The 25,898-nt window shown below is 42.4% G+C and overlaps 1 protein-coding gene across 1 annotated transcript in view; it reads right to left on the bottom strand.

Moving 5' to 3' along the window:
* The window catches only part of CDC40 (cell division cycle 40), a 75,621-nt gene that overhangs the window by 18,840 nt on the left and 30,883 nt on the right, over nt 1-25,898 (bottom strand). Inside the window, exons 3-9 of the mRNA XM_006269915.4 lie at nt 23,813-23,942; nt 11,294-11,377; nt 9,349-9,488; nt 7,865-7,961; nt 4,771-4,910; nt 1,367-1,441; nt 497-542 (exon numbers count right to left, since the gene is read on the bottom strand). Of these exons, the coding sequence (XP_006269977.1) occupies nt 497-542; nt 1,367-1,441; nt 4,771-4,910; nt 7,865-7,961; nt 9,349-9,488; nt 11,294-11,377; nt 23,813-23,942 (712 nt within the window). The remainder of the gene's footprint in view (nt 1-496; nt 543-1,366; nt 1,442-4,770; nt 4,911-7,864; nt 7,962-9,348; nt 9,489-11,293; nt 11,378-23,812; nt 23,943-25,898) is intronic.

Genomic DNA, 25,898 nt, shown 5'->3' with positions numbered 1-25,898 from the left:
TGCATGGGATGCCTTTGTGGCTGGAAGCCCCTCAGTTAAGGGGAGGGGCTTGTTTTTTGCTGGTGCAAGCAGCATTAAAGCAGCATTAAGGCACAATGGGATCTAATATGCAATCCCACAATTGTGCTTCCAGCCATGCCACATGTGCATTTGCCTGCACATGTAGAAGGGGCCTGAAGGGAGCAATAGGTAACAAAGTAGAGAAAAGCAAGAGCTGTATTTGATTCTGTTCTGGTTAATAACCTATACGTGATTAATGTATACTTTTCTTTAATAGTCTAAAACACTAAATACACTGATTAAAAACAGTGAGACTCATGCACAAATGCAGCCTTTGCAACTGTCATTGCCAACATTATATTGAAAAGCTGATGTTTCTCTCAGATGCTTACATATACTCTATGACTCTGACCCACACACCAAAGTGATAAGGAAGCTATTTTAATATACAAAGACTTCAGCAAAAGAAAGAAAAGAAAAGAAATTAAAAAGTTACCAATGAATGTTCGTAGGCATCTTCGTTCACCATATACTTCCCATAGCTTGGGATGGGAAAAAAGAAAATGAAGAGGATGTTAAAATGGTAAAAACATTTAAGAAGAATGTGGTAAGAAAACAGCTATAAGCATGTGAAACACCTTAAACAAATCTGACTAATGACAATCAACCTTTGGTAAATTATCATAATTCTGAATTTCAAGACAGAAGTTTTTCAAACAATTCAACAGAAAGCAAAATATGGCCATTAAACTTTAAACAGCCAACTCTAAAATTCTCATTTGACCATTAAAAAAAACCAAATCCACACAATTAAGTATTCTTGTATGAGTACATACAAAAGACAGCAGCAAATGAAAATTCATAAATTTTTCCAGTTTCATAGACTCAAAGCAGAACTTTTACAACAAAAAACCCTCATTCCTGCCAACATTTTAGCCAGTTGTAAAACTTAGCTTTGCAGAAGAATTTCTTCTAGTAAAAGCTGTCTGTAATGGTCAACTTGACTTGTTGAACAAAGTCTATCCAACCATTTTGGGAAGGGGTTATTCAAGAGTAGGGGTATCAAAGAGATATCTGGCCAATGGAGCCCTATCATCCAGCCAATGGGTCTCGCATGCAGAGCATCCCACTCTGGGGTGCATACTGCACATGGTGAGTGAGGCCAGGTGCAGGGCATCCTATATGCAGGGCAGACTGCAGGCCCAATCTGGCTGGTGGAATTTGATAATCCTGCTTCAGAGAGACTATCTTAGCCTGATGCAAACTTAAAACAGAAGATGCGTGAACCGTTTCTAACAGAAGTTCAGCTCAATTAAAATGCTGCGAATTCAATGCATGTATGAAGAGATGTTTAGAACCAACTCACCTTAATTTTACAGTCCATGGAGCAAGACAGCAACATATGGCCAGAGAGTGGAAATAACCTGACTGCACTAACACCCTGTAAAGAAAGTTATAATTAAAAAAATAAGTTAAACTTGAATGTTTTTGAATTCCTAATTCTACTCCCTCTTTTCTAAAGTGTTTAGGGCAACCCCTTACACACCACTAAAACATAACTATACAGAACTTTTCCTTCACACTTGCCTTTCAGCAAAGCAATACAGTTTGAACAACTGCTACTGATAAATCAGCCAGGGGCAACCCTGATTCATTGCAACAGCTGTGTGCGTACTCCTCTTTCAAAACCCAAAACCCACGTTACTATGGCAATTCTTGGGAAAGAAATACAACTTGTGGGTTTTTAATGATAGCTTTGACAAAAGATTATCACAGTAGAAGCTCTGCCTTCTGTCAATCATACCTCTTTGTCATATACCCAATCCTTCACAATTGTGATTGCAATGGCTTTTATACAACAGCAGTGTGACCAATATTGAGGCCTCTCTAAGATTTAGTACTTCTGTCTCTGACCTTGTGAGAGATGACAAAGGCAAAGACTTTGGCCCTGAAAACACTAATGGAAATGTATAACTTTACTTGGGTGAGCAGTCACAATGAGGAGCAAAGTGAAGCTTGCTACACTCTAGTAACAAAAGACAGATGTGCAGATTGAAGACCCATGTTTTAAGCAAGCATATTTGATTTCTCTCTCTAATTTAGGATTCCCAATTTCACAATTTTGTTGTTTCACAATTCCTTGGCGATTGCCTTAACAGGCTATTGGCTACTTTGGGGTAAAACTCTTTCCTTCCACCCGACGAGAAAACTTCCAGGTTACTATTTCAATGGCATAGACCGACACATTTCTGCCAAGTGTCAGGTTCAATGAACAAGCATTTTTGATAAAACTCCCTCAACTTAACATAATAGAAATCCCAGAGAGTTTTATTAAATGTATACACAAGGGACTCTTTACACCCCTCTTTCCACCACAAGCTCCCTGTGTGCCTCCCCCACTATTTTTATTTCAAGGCACAAGACCAGAAGGAACTGACAGGATCTACCTTGGAAAACACAGGACACGATTACTGCCTTTACCTTCCAGGAGCCCAGGCCAGGCAACTTTTACTTATTACCCACAATACACAAACCTGGCAACCCAGGCCATCCCATTGTCTCTGGCATTGGCTCCATCATGGAGGGAATTTCTGGCTATGTGGACTATCCTGTGCCCGCACGCCACTGGAGCTGTCAGGTATTTGAGACCACAAATTTTTAAAGAAACTGATCTCCACTGACAAGCCTCCAGATAACACCCTATTAGTTACCATCGATGTTACATCTCTGTACACCAACATCCTTCAAAAGGACAATTACAAGCCATAAAGAACATTATCCCCAGTGAGAAAACTGCTTCTGTTGCCATTACATTCTCCTGCTTTGTCCTTGTATGCAACTAAACTTACAAATGAATAGTGCTACCATGGGCATACACCTGGCTTCAAACATGCCAACGTATTTATAACAGACTGTAAAGTCAGCTTTCCCCGCAGCTGCCTTCTCCTTCCCCTGATCTACTCAAGGTACACTGATGACATCTTCATTGTATGGACACAGGAGAAAGATTCTCAAGAGAAATTTCACCAGGACATTAACAACTTCCACCCCTCCATCAAACTAACCCCGAAAGATATCACCCAACACTACAGTGAAGGTTTGCAATGGCCACATTGCCACCACACTGCATCAAAAACCAACGGACTGCCATAGCTACTTTAACGCCACTAGCTTCCATTCCAAACACACCACTAAATCCAATGTCTGCAGCCAAGCTCTGCATTACAACTGAACCTGCTCTAACCCCTCCAACTGGGATGCACACCTAGGATCTAGAACAGGAATTCCTACAACTACACTATAACCCCAAAACTGCAGCCACTCAAATCAACAATGCTAGACTCAGACCCCACTCTGACCTGCTACAATACCATCCCTGGGACAAGGACAACAAAGTTCCTCTAGTTGTCACCTACAGCCCCTGGCTTGAACACCTTAGACATATGACCTCCAAACTCTTCTGGAAAAGGATGACCATCTCAAAGAAGTCATGGGGGACAAACCGGTTATGGCTTAGAGGCAGCAGACCCCCAGCCTCCAATGGCATCTCTCAAGCAACAGGCTACCTAATTCGCAGTCTCACAGAGGCACCAGGCCTTGCAATGGACCCAAATGCCTTCTGTGCTCCAACAGTGAAACTCCCCACATCATCGCTGGAACAAATAACACTGATTATAATATCAAAGGTTAATTCACTTGCAACTCCACCAATGTCATATACATCATCTTCTGCTTACATTGCCCCTCTGCAGTCTACACTGTACAGACTGAACAACATCTATGTGACAGAATGAATGAACACTGCTCTGACAGACCAGTTGCAGGCAGATGCAAAGCCTGGGACACAACACTTTAACCTCACTGGACACTTCATAACTGACCTGGGATGGCTATTCTCAGACAGCAAACTTTTAAAAGCTAATTTTAATCAGAGATTACAGAACAAGGTAAAAAAAATCCAAACTTGACTGTGTTAAGTATGGTTTAAACAGGGACTTTGGATTCTTATCCCATTATCTGGATTAGCTTGCGACTCCTTGCTTCTATAGGCTTATATTGCTTGTTTTCTTGTTTCTCCCAGCACTGTTCCTCCCGCTGCCTTTCCCCTTACTTTTCCCTTCTCTTGTCTTTTGAATTTTAATTTCTCTCTCCTTCTAATACTCTGTTTTCTGCATGTCCTTTCACTGCATCTGATGAAGTGAGCTTCAGCGCATGAAATCTTGCGTTATATTTATCTACTTTGGTTAGTTTAAAAGGTGCAAATCTACCCTGCCTTCTTTCTGTAATACCCACAGACAAGGGTCTTCTAAATACACCCCAGCAACAGTCTCCCATGTCAGTGGTTCTCTATGCATCTCCCATTTCTCTCCAAAATAGCACCTCTCTGCCCCTTTCCACCTCAGCAGTCTTTTTCCCCATCTCAACTCTGCCAGAGCCCGTCAACATTCTCCATTTCCATGCTTTTACTCTTTCTCCTGCCCCTCATGCTTCTTTGTCCTCTGTCTGGAAGGTAAGTTATTCAGGGTACCAATATTTTGAACTCTACTGGGATAGTGGGCAGGGATAAGATAAGAGGATATTACACTATGAGGTACTATATTTCACTAAATTTCAGATGCCCTAGAATTCATGGTGCACCCAATTTTTCAGACTTAGTTTAAGAAAAGAGGAAAGTATCAAACAGAGATATTGATAAGAATAACCTCCACAATGCATGTAAGAGCTTTATATAGAAAGTCACCTTATTTGCAGCCAACCAGTATTCCCTACCTTTGTATGTCCAGACCATACATGGATTTGTTTCTTTGGAAGATAGCATTTCTCAGGTGGTACTGTAGAACGGAGGTTAACTCCAACATCTTGAGGAACATGAAGATATGATCTCCCCTGGTAGTCGTACATTTCTTTGACTAAAACCAAAAGCAAAGTACTCAAACATTCAGCCAGCTTACATGTTCAAAGATTTCACATAGACAAATCTAAATATCACAAGCATTAAGAGTATTCTTTGAAATGACCTAAAGAAGTATTCCTTGGAGTATTGTCCCCATCATTTGATACCAAGTATGTTTAGTGTACAGCTAAAGTTTTTCCAAATACATGTCCTACAAACTCTTAAAATCTGATCATCAACCTTTTTTCCTGAATTATTCCCTATCAAGAATAATAAAGGTTCTACAGGATAAATGTGGTTCCTGGATCTCAATCCACATCTCTGGAGTCAAGGCAATAGCAGCATTTCCAGTGATGTCAACAGGAGTTGAAATCTGGGTATTGCCACTTATACAACTCTAGTGTCTTTAATGAGAAATGCAAAACATGGTAATTTATAATTTCTGACCAGCCCAATCACAGGAAGAGTGTATTAAAACACTGCTTAACAAGCCAGAAAGAGACCAAATTCTGCCAAGGAAATGTCATGTTTAGGCAAACAACAACTGCGCACCACATTGAACGCACACCAGAAATCTATCAAAGACAGAAATACCCAATTACCGGTGGGGGCACATTTCTCACAGGAGGGCCACTCTCTCTCCAATCTCTCAGTCCTGATCCTCAAGGGAAATTTACACAACACTTCCCAGAGACGAGCCTATGAACTCCATTTCATCAGCCTCCTGGATACTAGAGATCACGGACTAAACATAGACATTGGATTTTTGACACATTACAATCTGCCTGGCAACTGACTCCCCAGCCCAGTCTCTGGCTTCTTTACTTTTCATTCCATCCAGGAAGAGCGCACACCAACTGCTGAAACTTCCTTAGCCTGATGAAGGGTTTTTGAACCCGAAAGCTTGCTTAATAACTATTCTCCAACTATATGGGTTGGTCTAATAAAAGATACCAAATTCACCCAGGGAACCTTGTCTGCCTATGTTTAGGCAGAGACATTTCAGAGTAGAATAGAGTTCCAACAGTAGGTAATAATGTATTAACCGAAGCAATGGCTGGGTAAGTGAATCTCTCCATTTCTGGAAATTCCCATGGCAGAAGGAAGGCTGTCCAAGTAACCTTAATTATGGACATGCAGGCTATTGAATGTTTTAGGTAATCTCCTAAAATTGAAAGTTAACTTGGAATTTACAGCTGGTTTGTGTTTGAGAGAAGTGAACCCTTAAGGCCTTTTTGGTTGAAGGTTTAGATCTATTCAGCCTTAAAACTTCAAGTGAATTTTCTGCCCAAGAATAATTGTTCATGTTCGAAATAAACGATGCACATCTCTGCAAAAGGGATTATGATGACTTGCTAGTCACACACTTGTTTTCTCCAATATAATCCCACATAAAAGTATAGAACAAGCAGTTCAACACCATTTTCTGCTGAACCAGCTAGCTAATATAGCACAAGCTATTAATAAAACCGATCTCTTTTATATCCATCTCCTCTTCTATGAAGAGAAGAAAAAGATTCTAACTACATTTTTTGCCTGCATGAGGGAATTAGTACCAATGAAGGGAGACCCACAGTTGATAGGCTTCTTCGCTGAATACAGTATTTTAGTTAAGCATGATTATGATTATGACTGCTCCCTCCAAAACCTCATTAGTTCTGCTCCTTATTTCTCTACCTTAGGGACAGTCTAACTCCAACTCCTTTTATATTTCTAAATTGGATACTCAGCAAGGCAAGGCAACAGCATGGCTGACACTATGTCACACATCCTTATGAGCAGGGCTAATGAGGTCTTGGAAGGAGCAGTCATAATCATAATCACACATTGTGAGAATACTTAACTGAAAGGTATTAAGTTAACAGTAAAAGAAATCTCCAGAGGGGAAAAATTTGGATTAATGCCTGCAAGAAGTAAAGGTAGAAATGCCACCTGTTCATATACCAGCTTCAAAAGCTTTAACAGTTAGCCTCAAACTGGTATTCACTACTATAAAAACTTCCTTTTGTAGGGTTTTGGCTTCTGCCGAGACTCCAGTCTAGTCTGGAGAAGAGAACACTGAGGGGAGCGGAATTTAATAGCAACCTTCAGCTACCTGAAGGGTGGCTGCAAAGAGAATATAGCTAGACTGTTTTCAGTGCGTGTGTCCAGATGAGTGGCGATGTGCGTTTCCCTGGGGACAAGTAGCAGTGGCACACCTTGTGCCACTGCTACTTGTCCCCAGGGAATGCCCGTGCCACGTGTGCTTTGGTACGTGGCAGGTTACCCTGAGTGGGGTAGGGGAGGCTGGGGCCAGCAACTGTGCTGGCCCCAGCAGCCTTACCTGGGGTCCTGGGGGCCTTTGGGAGCTGCAGCCACAGCACTCCTGCAGCAGGAAGCTTGGCCAGCAGCTGGAGCATGGCTCCAGCTGGCCGGGCTCCAGTTTTGGGTGATGTGCACTGATGCCATGTGCTGTCCCGCTTTTTTTTGGCATGGGTTTTTCTGACCCCAGGAGATCCCAGGGTCATCCCACCCCCATGCTGCAAAGTAGCAAGGTGGGGAACGCCTGCATATGTGGTGTGTGGTTCTGCAGACAGATCCAAGGTGCCACATACAGCACGTCTGCGCTCATCTGGACGTGTCCAGTGGTGACAGATAATAGAACAAGATGCAGAGGCCTCAAGTTGCAGCAAGGGAAGTTTAGGATAGGTATTAGGAAAAATTCTCTTATGGGGTGGGTAGTAAAGCACAGGAACAGGTTACCCAGGGAGGCTGTGGAATCTCTATCCTTGGAGGTTTCTAAGACCTGGCTAGACAAAGCCTTGGCTGGGATGATCTAGTTGGGGAGGTCCTGCTTTGAGCAGGGAGTTGGACTAGATGACCTCCTGAGGTCCCTTCCAATCTTAATCTTCTATTATTCTATGAATAAGCATAGCAAATGTTTGAGAGCAGAATAAGGAAAATGAAAGAAGATTATAAAAATGGCATTACCGTGTAATATAGTCTTTTCTTCTCCAGGCTTATCATCTTCCTGTTTACCTTTCTTCTGTCTCTTTGCTGTTATTTCATCCAACTCCTTCTGTTCTTCCTAGAAAAACAAGGTATTGTCTTGACTTTTTCACCCAGCAATTACCCCCTGGCGAATCTCATGACAAAATCCTGAACTGCATCACTGTTTAAATTAAGAGAATTCATATGCTTGTTCAAAAGGTGATCAGAAATACAGTAAAACCTCATTAGTTTGATATTGGAGAGTTTTTCAACTCATGGTGAACCGCTACATCAACTACATTTCAACTTCCACTTCACTCCCACAGCTGAAAAGTGCCTTTTTTGTCATTTCTGATGAGTCCTATTTGTTTATAAGCCTTAAATGTCCGGTAACCCTCACCAAACATCTGTGGAGATGAGAGGCTTTGTTGCCCCCCTGCCCCTTGAGCTGTCACATGTGATTAGGGTGGCCTTGCTCTCCATGAGGTGGAACTGGACAAGGGGGCCCCATGCCTCACCTACATATAAATTTTTGGAGGGTCCCAGGACTTAGGACAAGAACACCTGGTTCCAGTGATGAATAGGGAGCTAATTAGCAGGTGGATCCGCGGGTGGGGGGAGGAGGAGAGAAAAGAGGGCAAGTAACTGGAGTATACTTACTTACTGACCAGTGCTGGGTTGTGGGGTCATCAAGCCATAATGTGACATTGACTCTACTGGGGGGGGGGGGGTGTCAAGTCCCATGAACCACATTATAATCAATTACAAGCCTTTTGGCTTTGAAATAACACCTTGAGTAGCTTTCACTTTGTGTAAAGTGGAAGTACTTTGAGAAATTATTCTAAAACTTAATGCAATTTACATAAAACTAAAACAATGATTATGCAATGGGGTTTTTCTGTTTAATATTCTATTTAATATCTGCGTGGCTTCTTGCACAAGCAAATCTGTACATACTGTGGCAATCTGCATATATGCAAATTACCCTGTATGGTTATTTCAAACTTGTTTATTTTGAAGTTGCTTTTTTTTGGTCCTTTGCACTTTGAATTAAATAGGTTTTCCTGTATGTTCATATTAACCTACATCAAAACAGCTTAGTAATATATACCCTGGAAAGAATTTTTAAAGAGTTATTTACATGCATTCTATGATATTCAAGTGTCAGCGACTTGTCATTTTTTTCCCTTTTGCATGTTAGTTTATTTATCCATCCTTCCCTCCTGCTTGCTTTCATTATTTACAGCAGCTGTCCAAAAGCCAACAAAATATATTAGAAATGTCACCTAAAGCCTTCTTCCAAATTCTCCAATCTAGAGCACTTTGTTCAAGTGTCTGTTTCTTCTTGCTAGAAACACTGGCTTGTGTGGATACACAAGACTGCTTCCATAAGTGACTGCTGCCATTGCTGCCCAGTATATCAGTGGATTGCTAACAATTCCCATCCTACACTGATTTAAGAAAACAAAAAAAAAAGTGCGCACTTCTGAAGGTTTGGCCACTTCTTTTTCATCCACGTATTTTGCCCATGGACCCAAGAAGCCATCAATATTAGATGCATCATTCTCTTTGAATTTCTTCCTCTTTTCTGTTTTCTTTAGCCCCGTTTCAAACACCGTTAAACCTGTAAGGAGAAATGTAGCGCTTTACATGCTGACATTTGTGTCTTCTTTAATTTCAAGAACATAGATCCCTGTTTTGGGTTTAGAAATGTAAATAAATATCCAAAGGCAAAAGATGCTCTAGATTACAACACTGCTCTACTTATGAAAGTCAAAAAGCCGGCATACCAAAACTAAATAAATAAATAAATAAATAAATAAATAAATACATACATACAAACACATACACTCTAAAATTATAGCTATGATGGATGGTTTGTTGTTAATTATTTAACATTTATGCATGAGTCATGATTTTTTGTAGGAGTCACATTTATCACTATTACTTTCTGCACATATATGAACAGCACGAACAGGCATTTTTAATTGCTTAATGCTTTACACACTTTGAAGTTTGGGAAAGTGCAAAAACCTTATTTTTTCTTAAAATAAAGTTCTCTATTCTGCTAGCAGATTTTTCATAAAGATTAATCACCACAGAAAGAATGAGAATCCTCATTCATTTTTTCTCTTCTTACAATGAAGGGATAAAAACATCTTGTCCATTTTAGACAAACTGCACACACATACTAATCTATCATGAATTGCTATGCTTTTTACATTTTTTTTTACATTTGGAACTTAGCTTGCAGTTTTAGAACTTCATTGTTGCAAAAAAACGTTAAGAAAAATACCATGGGCAATCAGAGTGACTGACTTCCGGATGTTAAAGCATATATAGTGCATACAAAACCTGTCAATACAATTATATAATCTGAAATTTTAAAAACTTCAATAACCTTTTACTGTTAGCAATCTAATGCATTTGAACTGGAGAGCAAGACTGAGTAGAAAATAAAAGAGTTATGGATAATGTAACAGTGAAACCAAACAACATACCTGGGAAACATGGCTACGGCTTTTTTGGCTTTTTTCTTACTGGAGTGTTACTACAGAACACTGCCTAGTGCTGAATACTCTATTTCCATTAGTGCTACAAACCGTAACTAGTTGAAGCTGCAAATGAACTCGCTGGTCAAATTATGAACTAGTATATTGTGTTAGAAAGTAATGAACTAACCACAGAACAAAGTACATGATTGTGGCTTAATTACACAGATGAACAAATCTTAAAGAGCTATAAAGGGAAGATGTTACTACCCATGAAGTCTACTTAGGCACAATTTTACATGTAAATAAACTACTTCACAAAGACCAAAACATTGTACATATTATAGAAAAATATTAAATTACAGGCCCTTCTCTGCCTCTGGCAGTCACTCTCTTATATATTCAGCATGCCTGTACCACTTGGCAACTTACCAGTGGCTTTTCCTTAAAAAAAACCCAAACAACCCCCGAACAACTATGTTTTGCTAAGTAGTGATAAGGCTGCAAACAGAAGTAATGTTCTGTTCACCAGGACTGATCTGTTTGCCTTGTATCACTGAGCAAGATAGATGATTAAGCAGCTACTGCAATGCAGAAAAAAGTATAATTTTAGCTCAGATCATGGCAAAATGATAGATTCAAAGCCTAATTCAATTCAAAACTTGGCCTTTAATACTGATTTGTATATGAACAAATATGCTATGTTCTAACGTCAAATTATAATTTAATTTCTTAGTAGAAAAAAACCCTGGAGGACTAAGATTCACATTTACATTCTAGGGAGCATCTTTCCCAGTGTCATTACCAGACATTTGACGATACTGTCCTTGTATCTAATGACAGCTATTTACTTATTTAGTACAAAAATCAAAACACAACATAACAGGTTGCAATTAAGACTACATTTAGTTTCATATCAGATTTTAAAATGGTTTACCTTGATTCTTTTCCGCTTCTTCTACAGAACCAATATACTTAGTGGCAACTTCAGGACTATCTATAGAGGGATCCAATGCATAACCTAGAATAAGGAAAATGAATAAACCATTATCTGAAACATTTATTTGTCGCACCATTTTCAGTTCTCTTTTCTCGAAGAAAAAAATAATCTTTTGCTGGTCCTGTAGAGGACTTTGTCTCCACCCCCATTCCATTTTCTTCAGAGCTATGTATTTAAAGAGATCTTCCTGGAATGAAAGTGACTTCCTTAAATATCCCTTAACTTTCAACCTGTCCAGATTACTGGAGTGTTACTACAGAACACTGCCTAGTGCTGAATACTCTATTTCCATTAGTGCTACAAACCGTAACTAGTTGAAGCTGCAAATGAACTCGCTGGTCAAATTATGAACTAGTATATTGTGTTAGAAAGTAATGAACTAACCACAGAAGCAACCATTTAATCTTGACTGATTACTGTAGTGTTTTACTTAATCCTGTGCCATTCTGCAAAGATTCAAAATCTTGCTTGAAATAAAAGCTGCAAAAGTAATGCGACAACCGATGCTGCTCTAAATAACTCCAAAGAAGTAGAAGAAAATATGCCACCATTTAAAGAGTATTGTTCACATTACTTTCTGCTTCCTATCAGGTATGCTTTGCTTCCCAGAGCAGGCTGATGAGTGTGAACGATCCTATGCTACTGAATAATTACTATGCTTTAGAACGTGGTGTGGAATGAATCTCTCCAGAAAGTCTGTGAAGTGCTTTGAGTGCTTTATTTTATGGATAAGAGGGGATATCAAAGCTCTTCTCATATTTAGATTCTTTAACAGAAGTTTCTCCCAGGTTGTGCCATTTACTTCAGGGAAGTGAAGACAATCTTAATATTATAGTAAACATGAATATTTAAATACAGTTTCTATGGAACACAGGTATGGGATATTTAGTGGTCACCAATCCCATTTTTTGGGGAAAGAGTGCACCCTTGTGGACAGCTCATACATTTTTAAACAAATACTATGTGAATGGGGCAGCATCCTGTTAGGACCCTAAACAGAACTTCTCTGAATTCTGATAGCTACTTCAAGAAGTTAGCAAGATAATGGTGAAGATAATCCATAAAATCACCAGAGTGATCCTAGAGCCCACAATCTTGCCTAGTCAGACATTATTGCATTCTTTTGATCCATGGAGAGAATACCACTAACGGTAGAATATTCTTTCCATAGGTGTCCCTACACTATGATGTCATCATGGCCATCCTAACCTCTGCTGGCAGTTTGTTTTCTTACTCTTTCCTTAGAAAGTACAGTCTAAGCAGCCCTTTCAGTTAGCTTCTGTCATCTCGTAGACAAAAAAAAAAAAAAATTACTGTTGGAACTATTAGAGTCATTAGAAGAGCAAAGCAAGATGGCTTTATCCACATATGGAATGAGCATTTCATCTCAAGAGCAAACCTGACTCTGGAACCAAGCTTTCCTGGTGATTTGGTTTGGCTCTCAGACTGAAACTTTTAGGGGGAAGAGAACAAACCTAGTATACCTCTAATAAGCCATCTGCATAATGTAGGAACCCCCCCAAGTCTCCTTTACTATAAAATTCGAGAACTCGCTACATCTGAACTGTGTAATAGTAAAAATGTGTTATTATCTAAATTTTATACTATTTTGGATTCTATACAATGAAGCTGAATGGACACTGCAAGATTTCCACCAGCCTTTCATGAGATACTATTCCAATAGGCTCCTTTACACTATAAGGTTTCTGTTAATAATGCTGAGATACTATTTTGGATATATGTCAAAAATCTATACAGTGGTTTATTCGTCCTCCAGTCTTACTGATAGCCTACATTTGCTCATTAGTCGTAAAGAGGAACAGTGTCCTTATGAATGGAACTAGGTCAAATCCAGCTTTCAATGGCAACTGTGCAGACTTGTAACATGGTTGAATTTGATCCAGGATCTTTCTTATAGAAAGGTTCTGAACAATTTATAAAAGGTATACTGAGAATGTGAAAGATTCCCATTTTTCCTTTAAGACATCCAAATGCAGCTGTGAGGGACAGCTTGCTTTTCTCTTGCTGTGTTAATGCACTAGACAATTTGCCCTGACTCGTACCTTCTCTTCTATTTCAGTTCAAATGAAAGGGGTTTTGTGTGACAAACAAAACCCTTGGGTCAGAGGCAATATCTTTTATTAGACCAACTAAATAGTAGCACAAAAAAGTCTTCCTTTGCATTTGGACACAACATTGGATTTGTATTATGCTGAAATGCACAACTGTGATCACAGACACTGCAGTGCACCTAAAAAGAACTGGATTAAACAGACAGAGGCAAACATGGTGCACATAAACAAAGCAACAGGTAAATAATAATGGTATACCTACAGTACACAATACAGCCTGCTATAAGCATACTAGATCTAGCTCCTTTGGCACGTCTCAGTATTTTCTGAAAAATCAGGCCCCTTTACGGCACAAATTTGGGCTCTAGTAAGCTGAACGAGTCCAAATAAGTAGATGCAATGTTTAAGAAACATAAAGGATTTGGACCTGCAGTTTAAGTTCACCAGTTACCCAGAGATTTGTTTCTCTTGAACCAACCGAGTGTCCAACAAAAAAACCAGCTAGAAGAAATTTCTAAAAAGACTATTTTTTTGACAGTATGCTAAAGGAGAACAGATCTGCCAAGATAGAAACATAAGTGGAGGGAAGAATGTTGACAGGATGATTAATTAAGGTGCAATTCAGATGCTGTTTTTGTAAGCAACCTGAAGTGAATCTGAATCATTACCACATCTTAAAGAACTTTGATTTAGGTAAAGATTCCATAGAACCCAAGGCACAGGCTCATCAATTATTTGGCTTATTTTATATAAATTATTTATTTATTTTGTAAACCAGAAAATGTGAAACTGTAGACACTTCAGATGCATGGGGTTCAAGAAAAGTAGCCAAATGTCAAGTTAATATCCCCTTTTTTAAATGACTTTCATGGCCACGCAGAACCAGGAGCAAGCTTACATTTCTTCAGTCTGTTTTGTATCTTACCTATAAGAATACTGTATTTCCATCTAAGTGTGGAAACATAATCATTTCATAGTTGTTGGGGGCTGGAAGGGACCTTACAGATCATCAGGTCCAGCCCCCCTGCACTTGGGCAGGAAAGACTGCTGGGATCAGATGACCCAAGCAAGATTGGCATCAAGATGCTTTTTGAAGATCACCAGGGTAGATGACTGTACCACCTCTGTGGGAAACCTGTTCCAAATCCTTGGTACTCAAATAAATATTTCCCCCACCCTCTTTCTCCTATTGCTGTGTGAAAGGCTAGACAGCAGAAACCACTAACAGAAAATGCAACTAATGCAGTTGAGATTCAGAAAATTAAAAAAAAAACAAAAAAAACGGCAAAAAAGTTTCTCACCACAGTCTTATAACGAATATGGGTATTACTGGTAACACTAATAAGCAAACAAGTTGATAGAAGTGCAATTTTCAAATCAACAACATCCTTTTAAACTCTGCAATTTGTCTTCATCTTGGAGATGAGGAAGTTTTGTTCCACAGGCTATTATGGCCACGTTTATGAATATTCATGAAGTGCTTTGAGAAAAATGGATAGAAGGCAAAGTATTTATTATTAAATAAGACCACAGTAATAGCCTCTGATGGAGAAGTTTTTAAATGACACAGTTTGAATATGTTAAGTCCTGTATGAACCTGACAGACTTAGGGAGAATAGTCTGATCTAATATAACCACAAGAGGTTGAAAGAGCTACAAAGATCTCATTGCTCTAGAGACATAGGTTTTAAAAACTTGTTGTGTCCTGGGGATTCTCAAAGCTGGATGACCCATGAGTGGCAGTGGTGGCATCAATTCCCATAGCTGCTAGAGCCACTGTATCAGCAGTTTGAGAAGTTAATGCCACTACCTCTTCCCCCCACAACATTCCTCTGCTACCTTAGTTGCCAGGGGCAACTAAAACACTGATTTCAGAGGTAGGTAAGGAGGGGAAACAACTGATGTTAACTCCCTGAATTCTGGAGCTTCATCAAAACACTGGGTATTACCACCACCTACTGTAGGGGTTCTGGCAGTCGTGACAATGAACCCTGCAGGTCAAATCCAGCCAACCAGCTGGAAATTCTGGCTCTGTGCCTCCACGTGGGGCTCCTGGCTAGAGTGTCAGGAACCCCATGTGGAGGCATGGAGCCATCCCTGCCTGATGGTGTAGGACTCCTCATGGCTCCTGGCCAATCAGGCTGGAACAGGATGGGCCGGGTTCGCTCTGTGAAGGTTGTGGTGTTGTAGCTAGGAACCACGTGCTGCAGGGCTGGCTTGGAGGGGACAGGCTGTCTCCATGCTGTACTGCCAGGAACTATGTGGTGCCGGAAGCTGCCCAGCTGGGCTGGGCAGCTCCATGCCGTGCTGCACGGAGCCAGCACAGAGGTGCACAGTTTTTGGCTGCAATGCCGGGATCCACATGGTGCAGCACAGAGCCAGCCCAGCCCAGTGGTGCTTGGTTCCCTTGGTTCCCAAGCCATTGGGCTGGGATGGGAGGGACCAGCCTGGCTCTGTGAGGGTCCCATGTTGCAGCCAGGAACCACATGCTACAGGGCTGGGCGAGCTCTGTGTTGGGACCAGTGTAATGTGGCAGGAAGCTGGCCAGCCTGGCCTGTACCCTCCAGACACCATGTTTCCCAGCTGCAATGCCATGGCCCAAGTAGTGCAGCATGGAGCTGGCCAGGCCAGCCCTGTGGCACGTGGTTCCTGGCTGCCATGCCAGGAACCGCACAGAGACAACCCATCCCGACAGCACGCTAGTGCCAGGAGCTGTGGGGAGTCCTGCACCATCAGGCTGGGTGGGCTCTGTGCCTCCTTGGTGGGGTTTCTGGCAGGAGCTGCACATGGAAGCACAGAGTGGCAAGTCCCACGTTGCAGCCGGGGAACATGTGGTACCCCCACACCCCACATCCATACATTAGGACACAACCCCCTATAAACCCCATGTCCACACACCCACCCACACCCCACGTACACCCAAACCTCCAAACATATACACTGACACCAACCCAAAAAAACCCCATAACCACCCACACCCCCCACAGCCCTCCACATGCCGTTATATCCCCTCCTCCTACCACAATGTACAAGAATAAGCATTCATTTTAAGTTTTTATGCAATCACCTCTAGATACACAACACAAACATACACATATCAGGACAAAATTTTTTTTTTGAAATAAAATTAAAACATTAGTGCACCTGTGTGATTTTAGTATATTATTCTTTTTTTTCCCAGTACCAAGATGGCAAACCCCCTTCCAAAAAGGAGTACTTCCAGGGCAAGGTGATGGACTTCCGATCCCAAGATGGTAACCGGGGGGGGGGGGGGGGCAGCTATCAAGGGGCGGGGCTACCCTTGCAGCCCTCCACAGCTCACCAAAACTCATTAAGCGGCCTTCCAGCTGAAATAAATCACCCACCCCTGCATAAGAGTCACCTTCCTCTTCACAATAAAAAAAAATTTACCTCTCTACATATTCAGTAGGGGAGCACCAATAGAGATTTTTGGGGCCAATACTGATAGCCGATTTTTAGTGTTCCGCGTTCTCAATTTTTACCGATTGTCACTGATAAATTCCCTGATTTTTTAAGTCAATCAGTTTTTACTGATTTACACCTGTTTTTCAGTTCAGATCCCTGTTAACCGGCATGAGTGGGGAATGGCCCATTCCCCACTCGTGCTGGTTAACAGGGATTTGAACTGAAAAATGGGTGGTGCTGGTAAGCTAAAAGTGCTGCTGTGCTTGTTACCTGAGGCACAGGTTTCCGGCCGGACATGGGGGGGGGGGGGGCGAGGAGGGGGCAGTGGCGGCAGCCACATGGAGTGAGGAGCGGGGAGGTGCTGGTGGCTGTGTGGGAGCTGGGGGAAGGTGGCTGGAGCTGCTGCCTGGGGATGCAGGGCTCCTGGCTCTAACTCCAGGCAGGGCAGGACAGGCTGCGGGAATCACTCGAGTCAGGCTGGTCCGAGCTGCACCCTGGCAGCTCTGGCTTTGGCCCTACCCTGGGAGCTGGGAGCCCTGCTGTGGGGGGGCAGGTAGGAGAGCCTAGCCCCACTTCCTGCGGTGGGCCCGTGCTGCTCTGCACAGGCCTACAGGACTGAAGCCACTGCCTGGGGGCACAGGGCTCCCGGCTCTGACCCCAGGCAGGGCGGGAGGTGCAGGGGTCAGGCCCCACCCCACATTCAGCTGTGCATCACTCTCTCCCCTTCCCCCCCCCACCATACTAGGGTAGCCCACCAGGGGGAAGGGGCGTGAACACAGCCAGGGAAGAAAGGTAGGGCGCAGCGCCATGTGCTTCCTGCCGCTGATCCAGCAGCATGTGCCCTCTGGAAAGAGCCCAGCACAGGTCCCCCAGCCCGTAGCCCTCCTGGGGGCCACACAGCAACAAGAGCCGTGCCCCCCCTGCTCCGCATCCACTGACAGCTCCCCCCACTTTGCTGTCTGCTGCAACACTGGGATCAGCCAACGGGCTACGCCATGCTCCTCCCCCTGCCCCTTTCCTAGTGCCAGCCTTACTCTCACCCTCCCTACCCCCACCCTGATTTAAACAGATTTTTTCCCCCTTTCTTCCTTTTATCCTGATTTCATCCTGGCATTTATGTTTCAAAGATAACCCCCCCCCAATTTATTTATTTATTACATAAAAACTGAGAATGCGGAACAGTACTGGATTTTTAAGGAGGCATATTAGCAGATACTGATCCAATTTCCAATATGCTGCTCTTCAGTGGGGAGGGGCGCAGAACAGAGCCACAAGTGGCTCATCCAGAGGGCAGGGGTGTGCACCCCCCAGATCTCTGCTCATTCAGTGCTTGTCTGGCAGCTCCTGCTGCTGCCTGTCTGGGAGGGCTCAGGGGTGGGGTGCCCCAGATCTGCCTGGACAGGAAGAGCCTGGCTCCAGCCCGTCCCGTGCAGATCTGGGGGCATACCCCCACTCCTGTGGCCTCCCAGACGAGCGGCGGGAGCCACCAGATGAGCACTGGATGACCCGCATGCAGTGGTGGGAGATGCCTCCATCTCTCCCCGCACCCTCCCAATGAGCTGGACCTCAGTCCCACACCTGCCCCAGCCGGGCAGCCTCTGCCCCAGCCCCACACCCTCCCTTACCACAGGGGCCTTGACCTGCACCCCCCCCCCAAGCCCCTTCTCTTCCACCACACGAGATTTACCAGCTGCACGCAGCACTCCATGCTACTGGCTCTCACTGCTTACGTGCTGCACTGCGGCTGCACACACGCACGGGCATTTATCGGCCAAATTATCAGTCGCATCTGGCCAATTTCCGATACAGAAAGTCTTCTTTATATCAGTGCTGATCTGATATTGGACCAATGTATCAGTACACCTCTAATATTCAGCCATTTTCAGAGACTGAATCTGTTCCCTTTTGGGTAGGCACATAGTGCTGATTTCTTTTTCTACAAAATACAACTCATAGGGAAGAAGCAAATGAGGATGACAAGTAACCTTTGGCTTAGACCCTTCTATGTATCTAAGTCATGGCCAAGGGTTGAAATATAGCAAGAATGCAGATTAGTCAAGCCTTTAGGCATCTGTACTCTCCATCCTAAGGCATGCCAAAAGGAATAACTAATGGCCTTGCCAGAGAGAAGATATTCTACCAGCCATCTTTGATAAAACTGACATGATGGTGCTCCCCCATGCTTGGAGCACTCTGATTGACTGTTTCCGTCAGCCAACTGTCTGTTAAGAATAATGGGGGGGGGGGGGGGGGGGGGGGAATATAGCCAATAGCAGTAGGCAGCAGCAATTGGTGATGGCAATAGTGCCGTTTCCACTGCACATATAGCCAATAGCAGTAGGGACAGGCAACAGCAGCAGGCAATAGGGAATTGCTAGAGCCATAGAAATAGGCAGTAGAGCAATGCTTTGTACCCATCTGTCCTTTGTGGACCCCTAAAATATTCCAACTAGAGGTGCAGCCCCCTTTGGATTGTAAGTGCAGGTGTGGACATGCTATTCCTTGATCACAGTCATCTTGCATGGACCCCCTGGACATAGCTGGAGAAGCTGGGCTGCCGTGGTAGGGGGGCAGGGGGTGAGCAGCAGCGGGCCTGGGCCAACCGGAGGAGCAGGCATGGAGCCAACATAGGGGAGTGGGAGAGGATTGGGCCTGGGCCCAACGGGGGGAGGAAGCTTGCTCCTCGCCTCCCCCAGCAGCTGTTGTGTTGGCCTGGGCCAGGCTTGCTGTCCCCCCCACTGCCGTGGCAGGCTGGCTTTTCCCCTTGACTCAGGCTCACTCCTCCCTGGCCCCACTGTCACTGCCAGTCCTCCCATGGCCCCACTGCCACCGCGCGCCTGCTCGTCCCCCCTGCCCCTGCATCAGGCCCACTTGGGGATGGGAGGAGCAGGCTCAGGGCTGACATGGGGGAGGAGTAAGCCCAGGCCCAAGGTTGGGGGGGGGGGGAGAAGGAGACTCGCTCCTTCCCTCCCCCAGCCACTGCCACATTGGGCTGGGCCCTCTGTTCCCACCACCCCAGGCCAGCTTTTCCCCCCTGCTCTGGCCCGTTCCCCTCCCCCCGCGTTACCTGGAGGGAGCAGGGCGGGGGGGGGGGGGTGCGATGCCAGCCCTGGTGGCCTCACCTCCCCCTTCCGTCCTCTCTGTTGCCACTGCCTTCAGGGAGCAGGGCAGATGGGCGGGGGAGGGCGAGGCCAGCTGTGCTGGCTTTGCCCACCCCCCATCCCTGGTATCCCCACCATCAAAAATGGTGGGCTACCTCTGTCAGAACACTTCTTTGCGCTCTGATTGGCTGTTTGTCAGCCAGTCAGAGCACAAATAAAGCGTGACAGGCAGACTTAGGCTTTTAATATTAGAATCATGTGTAAAACTTGCATTCTTGTACAATGAGACTAATTTAAAAAAAATAGCAAAAACACATTAATTAGAAAGTAGAAACCTTTCAAACTGCTATGTCCTTATCCCTTGCCTTTCTTTAAAAAGAGTCAACAGCAGAACCTTCACTTACAAGGCTAGCTTATCCTACAACATATTTAAATCTACATTTCTAAAGACCTCTCTCTAGAAAACAAATGCCAATTAACCTTAATGGGGCCAAGCAGCCGAATGAGGGAGAGAGGTGGCTTTTGAAATCTGTAGTTTCCAATAAGATGGCTTACTTGGCAGACTTTTTACAATATGCTTAAGCTGAGTCAGCAGTACTGCTTACTACCTTGGATTTATACCAAGGAGCTGCTTTTGTGCTCCGTTACTAATCCACATTTTCCGTAAAAAAAAAAAATTCTCCTTTCTGTGGACAATATTCAAGATAGAATTGCCTATATACAACTACACAGGCATAAGTGCTTAGCAGCGTATTTAAGTAGCTGATGTATTTTATAGCAAGTCAGAACAAACTTGCTAATGTGCTGAGACATCATCATGCTTATTTACTGCACCTCCTAAATGCTAGTGCTGGTTCTTCTCTGGTTTACATGGCCTACCATAGCCTTTTCACTGATTCGCTTGTATCAATTCCAGAAGGCTTTTATATATTGAACCAACTCAGAACAAATAAAAAAATCCTAAAGATACTCTTTCCACTGTTTCAGTTTCTCTTGAAAGTTATTTTCACACTTTTAAAGGTAAGTATAGAGTAACCGCTGCATGTAGAAACAGTACATAACCAGTAAGAGTAGAAAGAAGTTTGAGCAGGATTTCCTCTCAGCTTTCTTTTTCCAGACACCAAAAATCCAATTTTTATTATCTCCCCCTTCCCAGAATGTATCCAAGATCTACAGAAAACAAATACAATGCACTGGCATATGAAATAATATAAATCTGTCCACTTATATGCTGAAATATCTAATTACTGCCCACCTTTTCCCAAATTTTACTCACTGCTACATGTTACTTCATAAGTTTGGTTGGGAAGTGTATGAAGTTAAAGATCATTCTCTGGTCAAACAAAATTCTGCTAATACTACTGCACAATGATATAATCAATGAATGAAAATACCCATCTCCCAAAATTATGTAGTCAAGATTTACATGCTTTAGAGAAAAAGAATAGCTAAAGCAGCAAAAAACCCACTGAAGAAACTGAAAGAGAAAAATGAAGACATATTCATTAAATGCTATTTTATGACTGGTTAAAGTACCTATTTTAGGCCATTCTTTCTTTTGTATGAGTAAAATGGCTCACCGATTCTAGCTCCCATAATTTACATCATAAAGCCCCAATTCTGCAATTGACAGCACATGGACAAATTATACCATGTGTACAGGACACTCAATGACGTTTACAGAATTAAGCAGATGGACAAACTGTTGTGCCAAACTATGACCTGCAGGACTGTGGTTTTAAATTCTAAATAGAACTTTAAAGGAAATCAACATGTGCTGTTTTAAAACAATAGCGCAGAGTTAGGTATTACAGGAAGTATAGATAATTCAGGATCTTCCCAATTAAAAAATGCTTATAGTTTGAAAGAAGGAAAATAAATTAATTTGTATATATTTTTAAAATCAGCATAGCACTTGTAGGCAATTTTTAAATGCAAAAATAAAATCCTACATTGAAATATCCAAGCACTTCCACTCTTTAAATATATCTGCAGAGTGCAAACACTATGAATATACCTGATTTTAAATACCCTAAATAGGCTACAGTACTTTTTCTAACCTAAAGAACAAATTCAAAACAAGGGTTTTTTTATGCTTTTTCAAACCTTAACTATTTGAAAGTTATTTGCGCTGAAACAATGCAACATAACTGCCCACATGGCAAAAAGAATACCATTAGCACAATAGCTCAAAGCTTCTAGCAAGGCCAATAAGGACATGGCCAAACCTATACTTGCAGAAGCTTCAAAAGGAGAGGGGAAGTTACTTGCTAAAGACTGCTCAGCAGCTGTTACACTGTAAGTCATTTATGCATGAACTTGAAGCAATATAAGTGGAGCAAAACTGCTCCAAATTTGACTCCGTTTCATCCAGGGTCAAAGTACAGCAAATTAACTCATGTGTATCTCTGTAGGATCATGCCCAGATAACAGTTACAAAGTAACAGTTTGTGTGCTTCCCTGCAGCAGCCCCCCCTCCTCTTTTGAAGCAACTACTAAGGCTGTGCGAAGCTTCAGCTGCTGCTATGATTCGGAGGAGATTCGGTGGCCGAACCTCTGAATCTGAATCAAATCAAGAGACCAATAAAAAAGGTCCGAATTGATTTGAAGGTCTCTGAATTGATTCATAGATCTTTGGAGATTCAGGCAATCCCCGCTTGCCACTGCAGGGAGCTGGACCTGGACTCCGTGCCAGTAAACAGGGGGCAGGGGTGGGGGAGGTGTGGAGGAGGAGGGAGGGGACCATTGGGGGGGGGAACCCCACCAGGCCCCATCCCCTGCCTGCTCCTCCAGCCCCCCTGAGCACCCCTGACCCCCACCCACTCTCCCAGCCCCGTCAATGGCTGCCCTGCCTGGCCTCAGCATCCTGGCTCTTAAAAAAAAAAAAAAAAAAAATGCTTTGCACTCATCGGGTGCTGCAGCAGCTTTTGGGACTTCTGAGGGCTCATGGCAGAACTCCCCCATGCAGCATGGGGCAGTGGGGGGCAGCAGGGGGCAGCAGACATGGAACAGTGGGGGGTAGCAGGGATCGCTCCTCTGCCTGGCAGAAGCCAGGCAGAGGAGGCTTTTTTGTTGTTGTTGTTTTTTGTTTTGTTTTGTTTTTTTTTAAAGAGCTAGGACCCTGGGGCGGGGCGGGGGATGGGGCTTATTTGACTCAGATTCAGCTGATTTGGCGGTAGCCAAATCTCTGAATCAGATTCGGCCGAGTCAGTTTGGGACAGCGATTCGAATCACTAAATGAAATAACTGTCCCCTGAATCGGCCAAATCCGAATTGAATACTAGCTGCCTCGCACAGGCCTAGCAGCTACATATGTACATTTGTCCATACCCTGAGGCTTCATTCATTCATCTTACTAGACACGTGACTGTGAAAGAGGGAGTTGCCCAAAACAGTAGATTTCTTTCCATTAATTTATAAATCACTAAGAGAAGTCTGAAAAAGTGTGGATCCAGACAGACAACAACCCTGAAGAACCTTGTATTACAGTAAAGGTATTCACTTTCAAATAGTTAAATTTTGTTAGAATGCGGCATAATGGTTTTACAATTGTTTGCCACTATCAAAATGTGAAATGGTGATTTTTATTTTCTACATATCAACAACTCATGGTGGTTTCTGATTAAAGTTTCAGAAAGACTTAAGAAAAAATTCCAAGATAAATTTTATGACCCAGCACATTGTGAATTCCCATGAAATGGTATTTAAGTGTTATTGCTGCAGCCACAGATTTTGCAGTCCTATTCACTGTCCTGTAAAGAACAGCATGTTTGTACAGAAGCTGCCAAACACAACCACATCAGAGCAGTGACTTACAAGAATCCAAGGCTTCAAATATGAAGAGGCATGGGTCTTACCATAGGTTACAAATGTTCTTCTCTGCTGCTCAAACATGAAATCATTGATGTGTGCTGGTTCTGCATATCCAGAAAGCATATTCCTAGGTGCAGCCATCTGTTGAGTCCTAAATGGGTTTTCTGGCCCAAACTGCATCAAAATTAAAAAAATAATAAAAAAAAAAAAAAATATAAAGAACGTCCACTATGCTATCAGACAGTTCTATCCTAGTAAGTCATATTATAATAATTTCTCACAATTTCTATAGCCAAGAAATGTTTGACATTCAAGAAGTGCAATACAGTGACTTCAGATTCCTTTCTCCTTATTGCTACTGAATACAGGTCAGACTAATAAAAGAACCTGACGTGTATTAAATAATTGTTTGAGTCTTTTCATGTACAAAGTCATTTTTGCAAGAGAACTTCTTTCCTTCACCACTGGTGCCAAGGACAAGCCATACAAACATTTAGGAGAGGAAGAAATGCATAGAGAAGGAATTACAATCATAATGCCCTAGCCTTTTAAAAAGTGAAGCTATCTTAAGCTGTACTAAAGTACCATACTTTTACATTCAACTGTGGTTATATGAAGTATCAGATATTTTACATAACTAGTAAGCAAGAGCGTTTATAACATTTGTGTACTATCAAGTTCCAGAAAAGTAACGTTTTTTGAATAGGAAGCTAATTACTAGAGAGAAAACATGGTTGAGTGGGTGAAAATGAAGGACAATACATTAAAATATTTCTCAGACTAAGTCTAACCATAATGCTGTGTTTGTTGGCTGCCACCACAGGGACCTGGAACTGTCCTGAATTAGATTTTTTAAGTAAAATATACGTATGTAAAACAATGACCTGATCAGTAGTTTCGTATTTGTGGACTAAACTGGGCTGGTGAAAGCAGCAAAATGCAAGGTCTTTTTAAACAAAAAAAACCAAAACCAAAACAAAGAGTCTAGCCCCTATGGTTGGATAGTAAATTTCCCAAGCACAAGCCAAGCATAATTGATGCAAGATTGATGCCGATCGGTCTACTCAGTCTCCAACTCTTTAGGGAACTAAAATACCATTTTTACCTTTGTCTAAAATGCAACATTAACTCTTACACCTAATCATAACACTAACATTTATTTTAGATTTATAATATGTATAAATGCATGGCTTAAGATGATTATTTTTATTCTTTCTGGTAACTCTTTTTCAGCAACTGACAACCTAAGATAGAAAATATGGTCAAATTGCTCTGAGGAAGACCAATTTCAAACTAAAAGAATTTGGCATACTTGCCCCATGCTTATTTAGTGTTTTAATATTAAGTTAAATAATTAAAGTTAAATGTCACATGAATGAAGTCATACTGATAACACTGGGGTTTAGTTTTAGACTAAAATATACCCCATTTCCTGGTAGCTATAGAACTATCAGTATTACTTTCCAACATTCTAAAGTGACTTTTTCAAGAAAGCCAAAAAGACTCCAAACATTTAGTTTTTCAGTCAATCTATTTGTGCAGGCTATTGATATCTAGATCAGACATTCTCACTTTTTTTAAACCCATAGGAAGGCACCCATAGGAAAACCAACACTTATTTGTTACTCATTTTTTGACTACTGGTAGCTAATAGACTATTTTTTCTGCTGCAATGTACTTTTGAAAGACCACACCAAATGTAGTTAACACTACTGATACATATTTGAATCTTCAGGGTTTATCTTGTGAATCATGTTCATACCTAATAGTGCTAATATTGAGTGGCATTCCATGGCACCCCTGAAGAGATCCATCTCAAGATACCCCTGGGTGCCACCGCACTCTGGCTGAGAACGACGGATTTAGATTAACAGGAGAATGATCCAAATTATTTTGTGTTTAGCCTTCCTAATCTGTAGTTTGGTACGAGTTCTTTTATTAGAAAAGCTTTCAAGGAAATGAAAATACAGTTTCCCTGGGTACCTGTTTGTATTGTGTAGTGTCTTTTAGTTATTCCAGTTCATACCATTATAGATCAGGACCAGAACCCAATCTTTAGTGAGAACTTCACATTTATAGACGAAGAGGGGGAGGCATTGTAATGCCTGAATTTTGCATCAGCATCATTAG

The sequence above is a fragment of the Alligator mississippiensis genome, chromosome 1 (assembly GCF_030867095.1).
Source record: "Alligator mississippiensis isolate rAllMis1 chromosome 1, rAllMis1, whole genome shotgun sequence".
NCBI lineage: Eukaryota > Metazoa > Chordata > Crocodylia > Alligatoridae > Alligator > Alligator mississippiensis.
Note: the sequence above shows the minus strand (reverse complement) of the source record. Positions and strands in the feature narration are given on the sequence as shown.